The 15370-nt window shown below is 38.4% G+C and overlaps 2 protein-coding genes, 1 non-coding gene and 2 pseudogenes across 4 annotated transcripts; 1 reads left to right on the top strand and 4 right to left on the bottom strand.

Moving 5' to 3' along the window:
• Positions 1 to 127: 127 nt before the first annotated feature.
• Positions 128 to 2031, bottom strand: LOC106399735 (annotated as a pseudogene).
• Positions 2032 to 3233: 1202 nt separating this feature from the next.
• On the bottom strand, positions 3234 to 4941 carry LOC106399738 (annotated as a pseudogene).
• LOC106399736 (1-aminocyclopropane-1-carboxylate oxidase homolog 1-like) lies at positions 4874 to 7684 on the bottom strand. The gene is made up of 3 exons (XM_048773283.1): positions 7101 to 7684; positions 5456 to 5777; positions 4874 to 5388 (listed from the first exon to the last, which is right to left on the bottom strand). Exons 1-3 carry the CDS (start codon positions 7616 to 7618, stop codon positions 5137 to 5139), a joined length of 1092 nt encoding a protein of 363 aa, XP_048629240.1. The 5' UTR covers positions 7619 to 7684; the 3' UTR covers positions 4874 to 5136.
• Positions 7685 to 7812: 128 nt separating this feature from the next.
• On the bottom strand, positions 7813 to 7885 carry TRNAA-AGC. Its single transcript has one exon. It is a non-coding gene; the product is annotated as a tRNA-Ala (tRNA).
• A 134-nt stretch (positions 7886 to 8019) lies between these two features.
• LOC125600656 (anaphase-promoting complex subunit 5-like) lies at positions 8020 to 15352 on the top strand. 2 transcript variants are annotated; one of them, XM_048773280.1, is made up of 20 exons: positions 8020 to 8318; positions 8473 to 8632; positions 8713 to 8834; positions 9213 to 9447; positions 9798 to 9993; positions 10085 to 10163; positions 10273 to 10358; positions 10551 to 10680; positions 11256 to 11288; positions 11740 to 11988; positions 12142 to 12219; positions 12311 to 12573; positions 12719 to 12778; positions 12914 to 12981; positions 13233 to 13338; positions 13730 to 13871; positions 13969 to 14067; positions 14323 to 14587; positions 14691 to 14758; positions 14973 to 15352. In XM_048773280.1, exons 1-20 carry the CDS (start codon positions 8148 to 8150, stop codon positions 15123 to 15125), a joined length of 2763 nt encoding a protein of 920 aa, XP_048629237.1. In that variant the 5' UTR covers positions 8020 to 8147; the 3' UTR covers positions 15126 to 15352. The 2 variants fall into 2 exon arrangements, with proteins under 2 accessions (XP_048629237.1, XP_048629238.1); XM_048773281.1 differs by having other exon boundaries at positions 9825 to 9993.
• The last annotated feature ends 18 nt before the right edge of the window (positions 15353 to 15370 follow it).

The raw sequence follows: 15370 nt of genomic DNA on the forward strand, positions 1-15370 counted from the left end.
TAACAAGCTCGTCAGTTTATGGATCTACAGGCACTCTTTATGAATATTTTTTCAAGTAATTTAGATAAAAGTATGCGAATGGATCTCAGGCAGATATTAGTAATATAATGTGGATATAATAATGGACCATGTCCATATTTTAAAATGGAGCAAATCAGAGGTTCCGTCAAGTCCTTTGGCACTGCGGTGAGCAGCGAACTCCATAACTGTGATCTCTCTGTACTTTGGAGGGTTATCTTTAGACACAAGCTCTCTGATGGTCCGTAAATTCTAGGATTCGGTCTAATGCCGGTTGTGAAGAAACAGGCGACTGAGACTCTGGCTTTTGTAGCTCTGTTGGCCAAGACTCTATGCTCCGAACTGATGAACTTGTCGTTTGTTATAAGCTGCATACATCAAAACCGCCCACAAATAAAAACTTTGAACCAACAGGAAGATTCTGAGCAAAAGGCATTGATCGTGAACAAGAACTTGCCTGGAGAAGGTCTCCAACGTTGATGATGAGTGCACCAGGAACAGGAGGAACATCAAACCAGTACCCTTCACGCAGAACTTGAAGCCTTCGATCTGATCCGGAAGAAGGACGGTAAGAAAAGAACTGTCACTGTGTTTACTTGCGCCTAAAGTTAGGTCAGGCTCTGGACATGGTGGGTAGTAATGGCAGAGCATGCGCAAGCCCTTGGAGCAATCAATCTCCTTGAGGTGATTAGGGTTCAACCCTAGAGCTTCTGATAGAAGCTCAAATAGAAACTCCCCTAGACTCATCGCTTGCTTTGAGTATTCCAACATAACATCCCTAAAACACTTTTCACCATATGAATAGAGAGAGAGAGAGAGAGAGAGAGAGAGAGAGAGATGACACAACCAAAACATCAGGTTAAAAGAAAGTGAAGCTATGTACCTACAAATCTCTGGCAGGTCCTGTGGTTTGGGAGGATTTGGAGCCAAGTAACAAGAGAAAGTGTCTCTCCAACTTGCAGCTGATGAACTGTAGAGATCGAAGTTACTTGTATACACAAACTCTCTCCTGAAATCTCGGCTGTAGTATTGTTTCTTCACTTCAGGGGCTTGCTCGTTAAACCTTCGAACTCCATCTTTCATCCTCTCGAGAAGATCGAGTGAAACGCCATGGTTGACCACCTGGAAGAAACCCCATTTCTCTGCTGCGTCTTTAACCCCATCAACCGTATTCTTGCGCTTAGTCTCGTCCTCGAAGACTCTTCCTTCGAGATCTATCGTTGGGATCGTCGCGAGATGTAGCAAGTCAGAGGAAGGCGACTTGGGGTTTGCTAAGTTGGAAGGTGAGTCGTGGAAGATGCGTGGAAGCTGTGTTATTCCGGCGTCGACGAGTCCTTTCACACCTGTCTTTGTCTCGTCGAAAGCTTTAAGCTCACTGATACGATCCAATGCAGCAATCTTCGTCGTCTCCATAGTGTTCGCTGAAAAAAAAACTGAACAATATGATACAGAAAAAAAAAACTTATTTTATTTTCTTGGATTTACAGCAAACCACTGGTTATAGATTATCATCATCGATAGACATGTGACCACTTGTTACAAAAAAATCACTGACCATAGATTGTAATAAGTTTGATAGAAAATAGACGGTTTGTGACAGTTTCTGGCCCGCTGGCTTTTAATTAAATTAAACAAGACTTTATTACAGGGAAACCAAAGTCCTATACGCATCCTTATTAAACATAAAAATTCTTTAGATCTTGAGATATAATAATCCAGAGGTACCATCGAATCCTTTGGATCTGTAGAACTTGAATACTCTGTAATGGTGGTGTCTCTATATATGGAGGTTTTTGTTCAGACAAAATCTATTTGATTGGTCAATAAACTCGTGGATTCGCCATCAAATACGAACTGAAGAAGCACGCCACTGGGATACGCGGTCCAGCTCCATTCGCCAAAACACGATGCTCCACGCTTATGAACTAATTTGATTTTATTTCATTTATTTGGATCTCTCGTGAGAAAAACTGTGATGCAAATACATTGGCTAAGCAGGCTCTGGTTGCTGAGCTTGCCATAATGATCTCACCTAACACTGCTTGAAGTATTTAATGAATGAATGAAGTTTGTGTTTCAAAAAAATAGAAAAAAGCTCAGAAGTCAGAAGTGTAGGTTAGTTAGTTAGTTAACCTGGATAAGGTCTCCAACGTTGACGACAAGAGCTCCAGGGACATGAGGAACATCAATCCAGTATTGGTCATGGAGAACTTGTAGCCCTCCGACTTGGTCTTGAAGAAGAACCGTGAGAAAAGAGTTGTCTGAGTATTTGGTTAAGCCTAGAGTCAGGTCTGGTTTAGGACACGGAGGGTAATAATGGCCTAGCAGCAGCAATGAATTGGTGCAGTCCATGTCCTTGAGGTGATGTTGGAGAGAAAATCACACATTGAAAATATGTAAAGGACTTGAGTAATAGAGACAGAGATTCCGACATATGCTTAGTTTATTCCCTCGAAGGTACTAACCTTAAATCTCAACTAGCCTAGGAGAAGAGACACACGTCTTATAAAATGTGTGCGATGCAGTAAACTATAATGCCCCGACAGTTCACGGCTAATGGGCCATCCACGCCCATTTTTCCGAAGGCTCGAAATCATTGTTTATTGACTCTGCAATCACCACATGACCATTCCCGTGCTTTGACCTTACTCATACACTATCGCGAATCACTTCTCGATAGATCACTTATCCTTTCACTACTACAGCCCAAACACGCTTAACTCTGGAGTTCTAAACGGATGTTTGACGGAAAAGGTAAGTCAACTTTAATAACATAGGTAGTCAAATCAATTCTCTTAAGTTTTTTCATATATCACAATTCGGGATGTTACATAAACTTGAAGTGATGGAGAATGAAGAAGACTAGGACATATCGAAGATTCAGCATTGAGTGAAAACCAAGCTCGGTAGTTTCCTTCTGAAACTTGGCCCTCGTACGGAACAGTGATACTTACGTACGGATATCATGATTCATGAGCAATGAAGATACTCTTATTTCCGGCTTTTATTGAACTTCATAAGAACTGGATTATTGGAGGGTTCTTAAGGTGGAGTTCTTAACGGAATATAAGAATCTGTCTCTTAACTTTTAACTAAAAAAGTTAAGAACCGGCTCTAAATAAGAGTTTTAAGACACGGTTCGTAGCTTTTTTAGTTAAAAGTTAAGAGACGAGTTCTTATATTCCGTTAAGAACTCTACCCTAAGAACCTCCCAATAATCGTGCTCTTAAGATTCTTGTAGAGTAAAACGTACATCACTGTTTATAAACCTTCCTCAACACTCTTTTGATAATTTTCTCAAAGTAATTATAATCTACAAACGTAGACATGATTTACATATATCCATGTTGAATATATGTGAGAAAAAAACAGTAAGCTCACAATGTTCTCCTCATATTTTAAAATGGAGCAAATTAGATCCGTCGAGTCCTTTGGCATCGCGGTGAGCAGCCAACTCCTTAACGGTGATCTCTCTGTACTTTGGAGGGTTATTTTCAGACACAAGCTCTCTAATTGGTCCGTATATTCTAGGATTCGGTCTAATGCCGGTTGTGAAGAAACAGGCGACCGAGACTCTAGCTTTTGTAGCTCTGTTTGCCAAGACTCTATGTTCTGAACTGATGAACTTGTCGTTTGTTACAAGCTGCATCAGACCAACCAAAACAACTTTGTTACGAGCTGAGACAAATCTGAGCAGAAGGCATTGATTGTGAACAGAAACTTGCCTGCAGAAGGTCTCCGACGTTGATGATGAGTGCACCGGGAACATGAGGAACATCGAACCAGTACACTTCACGGAGAACTTGAAGCCCTTCGATCTGATCCGGAAGGAGGACAGTAAGGAAAGCGATGTCGCTGTGTTTAGTGGTGCCTAAAGTTAGGTCAGGCTCTGGACATGGTGGGTAGTAGTGGCAAAGCATGCGCAAGCCCTTGGAGCAATCAATCTCCTTGAGGTGATTACGGTTCAACCCTAGAGCTTCTGATATAAGCTCAAACAGAAACTCTCCCAAACTCATCGCTTGCTTTGAGTATTCAAACATTACATCCCTGAAACACTTTCCACCATATGAATACATAGAGAGGTTACACAAATTTCAAATCATCGTTAGTTTTTTTTTTTGAAGGACTAAGTCCGTAATCCCCCAAGCACGAAACCACAACATGTAATATTAGTTTCGTCCCATCGGTGACTAGAACTGGGGACCTCTGACACAATGGTTAGGATCCTTCCCAGTTGAGCTAATGACCTCTGGTTCATCGTTAGGTTAAAATGCAAATGAAGCCATATTGTACCTACAAATAGCTGGAAGATCTTGTGGTTTGGGAGGATTTGGAGCCATGTAACAAGAGAAAGTGTCTCTCCAACTAGCAGCTGATGAAGTGTAGAGATCGAAGTTACTTGTATACACAAACTCTCTCCTAAAATCTCGGCTGTAGAACTGTTTCTTCACTTCAGGGGCTTGCTCGTTAAACCTTCGAACTCCATCTTTCATCCTTTCCAAAAGATCGAGTGAAACGCCATGGTTGATCACCTGGAAGAAACCCCACTTCTCTGCTGCGTCTCTAATCCCATCAACTGTATTCTTGCGCTTAGTCTCGTCCTCGAAGACTCGTCCTTCGAGATCTATCGTCGGAATCGTCGTGAGATGTAGCAAGTCAGAGGAAGGCGGCTTGGGGTTTGATAAGTTGGAAGGTGAGTCGTGGAAGATGCGTGGAAGCTGTGTTATTCCTGCGTCGACGAGTCCTTTAACACCTGTCTTCGTCTCGTCGAAAGCTTTAAGCTCACTGATACGATCGAATGAACCAATCTTGGTCGTCTCCATATAGTTCTTTGTGTTGAAAAAATAGAACAATCTGACACAAAAGAAAAAATTGTTTTTTTTTTCTTGGATTTACAGCAGAACCACTGGTTATAGATATCATTGATAGACATGTGACCACTTGCTACATAAAAGTCACTGACCATAGATAATATATTGTAATGCGTTTGATAGAAAATGAACCGGTTGTGACAGTTTATGGCCCACTCTCTCTAACACAGCCTTATTAAACAAGAAGTTATTACAGTGTAAGCATCATTATTAAACATAAACGTGCATGTGCTTCAACGTGGATTCTTTAGATCTTGAGGTATAGTAATCCAGAGGTACCATCGAAACCTTTGGATCTGTAGAACTTTGAATACTCTGTAATGGTGGTGTCTCTATATATGGGTGGGTTTTCTTCAGACAAAAGCTCTTTGATAGGTCCATAAACTCTAGGATTCGCCATCAAATACGAACTGAAGAAGCACCCCACTGAGATACGCGGTCCAGCTTTATTAGCCAAAACCCGATGCTCCACGCTTATGAACTTGCCGTTTGTAATAAGCTGCACAAAATGCTAAATAAGATTAAAAACATTGATTAAGCTCAGAAGTGTAGGTTAGTTAGTTAACCTGGAGAAGGTCTCCAACGTTGACAACAAGAGCTCCAGGGACAGGAGGAACATCAACCCAGTATTGATCATGGAGAACTTGTAGCCCTCCAACTTGGTCTTGAAGAAGAACCGTGAGAAAAGAGTTGTCTGAGTGTTTGGTTAAGCCTAAAGTAAGGTCTGGTTGAGGACATGGTGGGTAATAATTGCCTAGTAGCAGCAATGAGTTGGTGCAATCCATGTCCTTGAGGTGATTAGTGTTTAATCCTAGAGCTTCTGAGAGAAGCTCAAAAAGCATTTTACCTACTTTCATTACTTCCTTTGAGTATTCAATCATCACCTCCCTAACAAAATCTCCCACCAAAGAAAATAAACATAAGACACACGTTTGGTGCAGACATATTCAGACATATGCTTACTATGGTTTTAATCTCCTTCCTAATATCTCTTAATTAAATTTTTTGGTTTCAAATCAAGTTATCGATCTGTTAATCAATTTAGATATCCAATAAAAATCGATCATGACAAACCAAATGATTTATGCTTAGACTAGATTACAAACCAGACTATAAAACATGTTCTTGTTAATAAATCATCCACTATTTGATTGTTACTCTTTTATTATTATCTATTCTATTAAAATAGAAGTCATGACTTATTTCGTGTGTGATTTTTTATTTGGATTATCCTTGAAAAAATTATTAAATTTTACGTAACTTAATTTTAATATATTTTAATATCTTTATTTTTATTTGAAATACTAATAAATATCTTAAAGAAATGTCTAACAAAATCTTTCAAATATCTTTTAGAATCTTTTTAAAATATATTTTCAAAATTAGTTAACTAAAATTTTAATTATCAAAAAGTAGAATTAGAGACTAAATTTTAGTTTAGTTTGATTGTAAAAAAAATTAAAAAGTATATAAAATACTTTTAATAATATTTTAATGATAATAACAATTTTAAATTGATTTAATTTTCAAAATTAAATTTAAGAAGTATTTTAAAGGGTTTTTAAAAATAAATATTCATTTCTATTTCTAATTAAAAAACAAAATTTTTTATCTATTTAGCAAAAAAATAATTTATTTCATATGTGATTTTTTAATTTAGACCAATTAAAAGTCTCACCTTTAAATATTTTTACTATGTAATACAACTAATTTACACATTCTTTCATAGACGAAACATTTGATCTTTATTCATATCGTATATATAAAATTTTACTCTACTATTATTAACGTCTGTGTATTCTCTTAAGTTAAAAAAACAATTCGGTTTATTATTTAAACATCTATACTAAATTGGCTTAATTAATAACTATATACCAAATTCTCTATTATGTAGGTTCAACTTAATTTAGTTTCCACGTATGTTTCAAATTTAGAATAAAACAAAAATTATGTAAATCAGTATTGTTACATAATAATGTTTTCAAAATAAATTTTGTTACAAAAAAAAATATATATATAATAATAATATTATACGTCACACAAATATTATTATAAATTAGATAATATATAACACCAAATTTTATTAATTTATTGATATATTGTATTGCATATTCTAAAATATTTTACTATTAAAGAAAACCCGCACGGTCGTGCGGGTGATCATCTAGTAATTGATTATAACAAAGTTTTGTTACATATTTAAAACCATACCCACAAACGGCTGGCAAGTCTTCTGGTGTAGGAGGATCTGGGGCCGTATAACAACCGAGTGTATCCCTCCAGTTAGCAGCCGGTGAGCTATACAGATCGAAGTTGCTACTGTAAACCAACTTACTACTCGGATCTCTAGAGTAGAACCCTTTCCTCACTTCCGGGTCTTGCTCGTGAAACTCACGAACCCCTTTTTTCATCCTCTCCTGCACATCTAGCGAGATACCGTGATTGATCACCTGGAAGAAGCCCCATCTCTCAGCCGCGTCTCCGATCTTCTCCACCAACAAATCCCGCCGCGAGATCGAGTCCGCGCCTCCTTGGAGATCGATTGTTGGGATGGTGAACTGCGACGAAGAAGGTGGTTTTGGGGTTGTTATAGTAGCCGGAGGTGCACGGAATATGGCGGGAATCTCTGAGATTCCGGCGTCGACAAGGCCTTTCACGCCGATCTTGGTCTCGTCGAAAGCTTTTAGCTGAACTGAACGATCAAATGCAACAGTGGCCGATGACTCCATTGTTGTTTTCTCGTTTATGCAAAGATATTGATTGCCGAGATTAAACTAACAGTTCCTTCTTTAAAGTTAACACTTGTGAAATGTTCCAAGTCAACGATCAAGTTAGGTTTGAAAATGAACATTAAACGTGATTCACGTGAGAAACAAGGAAAAAAACATAAAAAAAAATCGGATAATTTCATAAATTTAAAAAATGGAGATGCGGGGTATCGATCCCCGTACCTCTCGCATGCTAAGCGAGCGCTCTACCATCTGAGCTACATCCCCGTTGTTGTTGGTACTGTTGTAAACTTATACTTTTATAGCGGTTTCACACCCGGCCTCTAGGTAACCGATACTCTAAACCGGACGGCATGAAATAACCGGTTCTTCCAAGATTTTTGTTAATTCATTTCAAACCTTTCCCGGTGACAGACTCGAGTCAAAACTTCAAAATAAGTAAATCCCCCCCCCAGTGACCTAATCCCGTCTGCTTCTCGGAGGAAATAACCGGCGAGAGAGCGATTGTACTTTAGCGGCGGCGACAGAGATGGCCGGATTAACGAGAACAGCCGGCGCTTTTGCGGTGACTCCGCACAAGATCTCCGTTTGCATTCTCCTGCAGTTATACGCGCCCTCTGCTCAGATGTCTCTCCCCTTCCCTTTCTCTTCCATTTCTCAGCACAACCGCCTCGGCCTCTACTTGCTCTCTCTCACCAAGGTTCCACTCTTTCGTTTTCTCTTCGAAATTAGCATTATCTCATACATTCTCTCATACTCGGAGCTTATGCTTGCTCGATCGACTTTATTTCATATTATCTTGTGTTAACGATTTCAAGGCTCATAATTGAACTGACGAGACTTATTGATTGCAGTCTTGTGATGATATATTTGAGCCGAAGCTGGAAAATCTCATCAACCAGTTGAGGGAGGTTGGGGAAGACATGGATGCGTGGCTCACTGACCATTTAACTAATAGATTTTCCTCTCTGACTTCACCTGATGACCTATTGAACTTCTTTAATGACATGCGAGGTTAGCTCTGCTCGTTTCCTCTAAGAATCTGTTTTCATCATGTGTGAGTCTTGTTAGTTATCAAATCTCTTTGTATGTAGGAATACTCGGGAGCCTTGATTCAGTAGCTGCGCAAGATGATCAGATTATTTTGGATCCGAATAGTAACTTGGGAATGTTCGTTCGTCGTTGCATTTTGGCGTTTAACCTTTTGTCGTTCGAGGTATTGTTGCTTTTTACGTTTTTATTGTTCTTGTTTGATTGTTGAGACTAAGTAATACTTCTTCTATTCGACTTATGATCCTAAAAGAAGTGTTTGGTATTTAGTTTGATGGTTTTGGGTCTATAACTCGGATTCAATAAATGTCAATTCTACTTTATTGTAAATTGTGCTTTATAATATGAGATCTAACGGCTGAACTCTGACAGATGGTTGAAATGTGTACAACTCCAGCTGTAATGTTCTGAATTAATATCAACCAAAACTCCTGATCTCTCTCCCTTTTCCTAGTCATTTTGGTCTACTGTCTTTATGCTACTGAAACACAAAGTAAATGTCTGAAACAAACGTCTATTCTATTTATATGTGAATCCTTTGCAGGGAGTTTGTCATCTGTTTACAAGCATTGAAGTCTACTGCAGAGAAGCCCATTCAAGCTCTGCTCAGTATGATGCATCTAATGATAACCTGGGGTCGTTAATACAACATGATCAGATGGATATGGAGAAATATATAATGGATAAAGCAACCGAAGAAATAGAGCTACAGAAAAATGCTAGTGGAAGGGTCCCTTTTCACCTTCATACGCCGGAAGCACTTTTCAAAGTGACAGAAGGTATATCCCTTTTGATTCACTCATTTGTGCTCAAATTAAACTTAAAGTTTCTCAGAGTCTCAGGTGCTTGAAAATATTGAGGAAATATAGTTTGGCTGTAATTTAAATGTCGTTTTCCGCGTATCCTTTTGTTAAAATGTTTTTGCTGATGGATAACCATCAATGATAGGATCAAAGTTTAACCTGTGTCATATTGTTCTTGGATGATTTGTGGAGTGTTTGTATGATACCTTATAGATTTTCATTTTTGTTTAAAATTGGGCTTCTGAAGATATATCCCTTCCTTAAAGTAGAAACAATATACTCTGAAAAATAAAATTTGGGGGATTTCATTCGTATGTAACGCGCAGAACAAATGAAACATGCATGTTTGCTAGTTACTAGGAAGGAGAAATCAAGCACCAACACGAAGAAAGCAGAGGCTACTCAACTTGCTTGTGCCTCCTCAAGTACAGTTAATGATACTCTGGTTGATGAGTCATTATTCCTTCGGACAAATTATCAGATACAAGGCTTTTTAATGGAGCAGGCTGATGCAATTGAAACGTAAAGTCTCTATTTCATTAGTATTTGATATATTTCTGTCAAAAGTATTGCTAATAGTTTTGACTTTCATCTCCTGATAATATGATGTCAGCCATGGAAGTTCATTGTCTTCAAGTTCGATTGAAAGTTTCCTTCAGAAGCTTCAAAATTTAGCCCCTGAGTTGCATCGTGTAATGTCTTGCTTTCTTAGCATTTTCCTTTGCAGTGGATTCAGAAGCTATTCATTATTTGATTCCTTTGATATTCTGGCATGTTATTGACGGCATTGCAATGATGCAGGTTCACTTTTTGCGTTACTTGAATAAACTTCACAGCGATGACTATTTTGCTGCTTTGGAAAATCTTCTCCGTTACTTTGATTACAGGTAATCTGTACTCTTAGCTTTTTTCCGCTACTTCATATCAGTATATGATAATAATAATAATAATAATATGATGGAGGCTTTTATCGCTTGCGTGTGACTCCTGTAAATATCCAGTTGTGTTTGCCTGTTATATATGTGGCACTAGGAACTGTTTTCCAGATATGAGCTGATCCATGTTCCATTGTCTAAAAGTGCAGGGACTGAGGGATTTGACCTTGTTCTTCCTTCAACTGGTTGCAGCATGTATGGAAGGTACGAGATTGCTTTGTTATGTTTGGGAATGATGCATTTCCGCTTTGGGCATCCTAATCTGGCTTTAGAGGTGAGCATTAATTTCTCCCAATAGCTTCCGTTGCTAAAGACTTGTTCTAACACATAAATCCTGCCTAGTAGACCAAGTCGTACATTAGGTAGTTCATAGTTTACTGGGCTGTTGGTGAGGCTAATAGTAAGTGATGCTCATTTGTTATGTATCTTGAATGTGATAACCTCACACCCTTACTTTGATAGATTACTTGAAATCTTAATGAGCTACTTAGATCATCTTCTGTGTATATACATATTTTACTTGAGAAATTTCAAAATGAACCCATGTAATCAGTGATGTGTTTGAGGTGAGGCAGGCTTTTGCAAGTTTTTACTTGACGTTTCTCTTTCTTATGGTGTCTTAGCCTTAGTATATTCGTCTAAACACTTGTGAGCTCGGTTTGCGTAAATAAAGAAGCAACACTAACCTTCACACGTCACTGTGAATTTAGTAACTGTTAGACTTGCTATCTTAACTTAATTTTTTTTTCGAATCTTAACTTCATATATTTATAAATGATATCACTAGACATGACATTGGGCCTTATCGTTGTTTCGTTTTCTCATAATATGGTTTCTCCTTAATCGCAGGTTTTGACTGAAGCTGTGCGTGTATCCCAACAGGTATATGTCGTTTTATTCATCTATTGTTAGCTCTGTTTATAGTTTATTATGTAGAAAGTGGTGCGTTTGATAAATTCCTGCAGGACGTGTATTTTTATTAAAGTTTCTATAAGCTGAATATTGAGCTATTTTAATCTATTCGTATATCACTAAGTTCTGTAAGCGATTTAGGACTCTTCACACCAGTTATGTTTAGATTTCCAAATTATTGCACTGACTCTTAATATACTCCCATATATACGTACTGATTTCTAGGTGGTCCAAAGGGGCAGTCTAGTCTTAGCAGATATAAAATTTGTTCTATTAGGTACATGCTGGATGGATCACATTGCTATTAATTGGGTCGAATATGAATTCACATGAACAGCATTAACAGCTTATATTGTTTGAAAAAAATGTTGTTCAAGCTTTAGTTCATTTGTGGTATTTAAGACGTTTATTGATACTGCAGCATAGCAATGATACTTGTCTAGCCTATACACTAGCAGCAATGAGCAACTTGTTATCAGAAATGGGCATTGCAAGTACCACTAGTGTTCTTGGATCCTCGTACTCACCCGTCACTAGCACTGCGTCTTTATTATCTGTACAACAAAGGGTGTACATTCTCCTGAAAGAGTCTTTGAGGAGAGCTGATACTCTAAAGTTAAGACGCTTAGTGGCTTCTAATCATCTTGCGATGGCTAAGTTTGAGTTGATGGTTAGTCCACGAACTTTAACATTCAAATTATCTATTTGTTTTTTTTGCTCTGCTTCTCTGATAATTGGCAACTTGCAAGAAAAAAATCCATATCTTAGTTTTTCTAATCTTTGGTATACGCTAAATCAGAAAAGTTATTTTGTTGTTGTACAGCATGTGCAGAGGCCTCTGCTTTCGTTTGGTCCCAAAGCTTCTGTGCGTCATAAAACTTGTCCAGTTAGTGTCTGCAAGGTACTGAATATGCCAACTAATTATTATGCTAAGAGTGAAATATCCATATCATCTTTTGAGGTCTAACCAGTCCTTAATTAATCTATGACAGGAGATAAGACTAGGTGCACACCTACTTAGTGACTTTTCTGCTGAAAGCTCTACAATGACAATTGATGGTTCATTAAGCTCCGTTTGGCTCAAAGACTTGCAAAAACCATGGGGTCAACCTGTGTTTTCTCAGGAATCCGGTTCTAGAAAGAGTTCGACTTTCTTCCAGTTCTGTGATCACTTGGTCTCGATTCCTGGATCTGTATCACAAATAATAGGCGCTTCTTATTTACTACGGGCAACTTCATGGGAGTTATATGGCAGGTAAAATTGATCACCGCTCAAACCCTTGATGTTGACGAACTCATAACTCACGCATTCCATTTACCGACATTACCTTTCTAACAAGTAAACTTAGGAACTTTATCTGTTAATTTACTGTAATTTATTAATCCCTTGTTTTTGTTAGCGCTCCTATGGCTCGGATGAATACCTTGGTGTATGCAACTTTATTTGGTGATTCTTCGAGGTAATTTCCCTTAAAATATCACTTGCTTGTTATACTCTCAGCTCCTTTCCCTCTTCCCTTTCATCTCTTTATCTTTTCTAGAACGATCTCTTACATTCGTTTTGCGTGATTTTTATATATTTCTTGCATCTATAGTTCATCTGACGCAGAGCTAGCATACTTGAAGCTCATTCAACATTTGGCACTATATAAGGGATACAAAGGTTAGATTCTGTGCGCAAGGTCATGAACACCTGTTTTACGTACCTGCCATTCAATTTTGAACGAACCTATACAAAAGTACCTTGATGCTCATTCAATAAGTTATACCTGAATATTATGTTTTTGTAAAAGAAATGACATGTCAGTGTACAAAGATCTTAACTTTTTGTTCATTTTCCTGATTAAGTTTATTAAGATCTTACTCCATTTTTCCCCCTACATTGGCCTTTTTCTGAAACAAATGCTGTTGCAGATGCCTTTGCTGCTCTTAAGATTGCGGAGGAAAAGTTCTTAACCGTATCAAAATCAAAAATATTGTTGCTCAAGTTGCAGCTACTACATGAACATGCCTTGCATCGGTAAGGTTCCCAGTCCTATACATGCCACTTCTCTTGTTAAATTATGTCTCCTAATCCAGATAAGCTTCATGGATACAAGAAAGAAAGGGGGTGTCTAACCAACTTAGTAATTCCGTCCCGGAGTTTCACTATTATACATCACTCATGAAGTCTAAAGAATATGCTTCTGTTTGATAATTTGCTTAAACAACCTCAGAAAACCTGCGAAGTTGATTCATTTGCCTGCCGTCTGTGATCACTTAGTGTATTGTCTGAAGTTTATGTAGGTAGATTCAAATTCTTTGAAAATGTGTAAAACATTCGTTGGGAAAATAGAATGTGAACAGAAAGCTCTCTTTGTACTGAATTTGTTCTCTTAAATCAGCCATTCTAACTTTGTTAAATCCATTAGTGGGAATCTAAAACTAGCTCAACGAATGTGCAACGAGCTAGGAGGCTTGGCATCAACCACCATGGGTGTAGACATGGAGCTGAAAGTAGAAGCAAGCCTTCGTGAAGCTAGGACGTTGCTTGCAGCAAAACAGTATAGCCAGGTTTGTTCAAAATCCTTGCTGACCATCTGTTTTGTTTTCAAGGAGCTATGCTTTGTTAGTGTATCGTCATTTTACTTTGTTACTATGTTCTCTACAGGCAGCAAATGTGGCACACTCCCTCTTCTGTACGTGCCACAAATTCAATTTGCAAATCGAAAAGGCCTCTGTTCTTCTTCTGCTTGCAGAGATCCATAAGGTATTTCATGGCACAAGAACTTGGTAGCTTGAAAGCGCACTGATTGGAATCTTATATTTCATTGAATATTTGTCACCGTACGACCTTGCAGTAGTAACATTTTTTCTAGGTTTTGTTTTCCTCCCATGCATGCATTTCTTCTGAATGTTCTGTGCCTCTGCTGCTAAGTCATTGGACTACATATCGTTTTTTTCAGTTCTGTATAAGTTTTCTGACCCGCCTTTACCTTTCGATTCCCCTTTTTCTGGTTCTCAGAAGTCAGGAAATGCAGTCCTGGGTCTTCCGTATGCGCTGGCAAGCATCTCTTTTTGCCAGTCATTCAATTTGGATCTTCTCAAAGCATCAGCTACTCTCACGCTGGCCGAGCTTTGGCTTGGTCTTGGATCAAATCATGCCAAACGGGCGTTAGACCTTTTGCATGGGGCTTTCCCTATGATTCTCGGCCATGGAGGTCTGGAATTACGCGCTCGAGCATACATCTTTGAAGCAAACTGCTATCTGTCTGACCCAAGCTTTTCAGGTAGCTTTTGTTGTCTTGTACTTGCTTTGGCTATATATAGTTCATGCTCTTGGTTGCATGATCATAATTTTTGTATGAATTGGCTGTGAATATATTCCGCCAGTTTCCACAGATTCTGACACTGTCCTGGATTCTCTGAGGCAAGCTTCAGATGAGCTCCAAGCTTTGGAGGTAACTTATGCCAATAAGAATGCTATGTAGCTTTAGTTTCAGAAACAAGCCTGAACTCTGTTCTATCGCCATATTGCATAAAAGATGCTATGCTGCTATTGGTTAAACTAGATCCAGCTTCGGTTTAGCTCATCGATGCATAATTTGTTTCGGATTCTAGTATATCGTGAATTACCGTCTGTTCACTTGCTAATCATTGCGTTTGTTGTGGCAGTACCATGAATTGGCAGCTGAAGCTTTTTATTTAATGGCGATGGTATACGACAAGCTGGGACGGCTTGAGGAGAGGGAAGAAGCTGCGACTTTGTTTAAGAAGCATATAACAGCTCTCGAGAACCCTCAAGACGAGGAGCCAAACATGGCATGAGAGTTGGTGACCTTATTTAATAAGCTTATAGTGGAAAGCTTGTAACTTAACTTATGTTGTAACATGTTACTTAAGACTCGTTCTAGTGATTTGTAGCTTTACTTCGTTACATACACAACTCTGAAAATGTAGGAAACTCTAGAAGCCAACAAGGTGATTTGAGAAATTTTCTTATGTAATACGTAACATGATCTTTGTTTCTTTACGTAGTTGATCAAATCGCTGAATCTGCCTCGTCACCAATA

The sequence above is a fragment of the Brassica napus genome, unplaced genomic scaffold (genome assembly GCF_020379485.1).
Source record: "Brassica napus cultivar Da-Ae unplaced genomic scaffold, Da-Ae ScsIHWf_2356;HRSCAF=3042, whole genome shotgun sequence".
Lineage (NCBI taxonomy): Eukaryota > Viridiplantae > Streptophyta > Magnoliopsida > Brassicales > Brassicaceae > Brassica > Brassica napus.

What these genes read in the sequence shown, in the direction of transcription:
- LOC106399736 (XM_048773283.1), bottom strand. Translation starts at nt 7,618, where the DNA reads ATGGAGTCATCGGCCACTGTTGCATTTGATCGTTCAGTTCAGCTAAAA. An exon ending in GACTTGCCAGCCGTTTGTGG is followed by an intron (nt 5,778 to 7,100) that starts GTATGGTTTTAA and finishes AGATTTTGTTAG; the next exon opens with GGAGGTGATGATTGAATACT. An exon ending in ACGTTGGAGACCTTCTCCAG is followed by an intron (nt 5,389 to 5,455) that starts GTTAACTAACTA and finishes CATTTTGTGCAG; the next exon opens with CTTATTACAAACGGCAAGTT.
- LOC125600656 (XM_048773280.1), top strand. Translation starts at nt 8,148, where the DNA reads ATGGCCGGATTAACGAGAACAGCCGGCGCTTTTGCGGTGACTCCGCAC. An exon ending in CTTCTTTAATGACATGCGAG is followed by an intron (nt 8,633 to 8,712) that starts GTTAGCTCTGCT and finishes CTTTGTATGTAG; the next exon opens with GAATACTCGGGAGCCTTGAT. An exon ending in CTGTGCGTGTATCCCAACAG is followed by an intron (nt 11,289 to 11,739) that starts GTATATGTCGTT and finishes TTGATACTGCAG; the next exon opens with CATAGCAATGATACTTGTCT.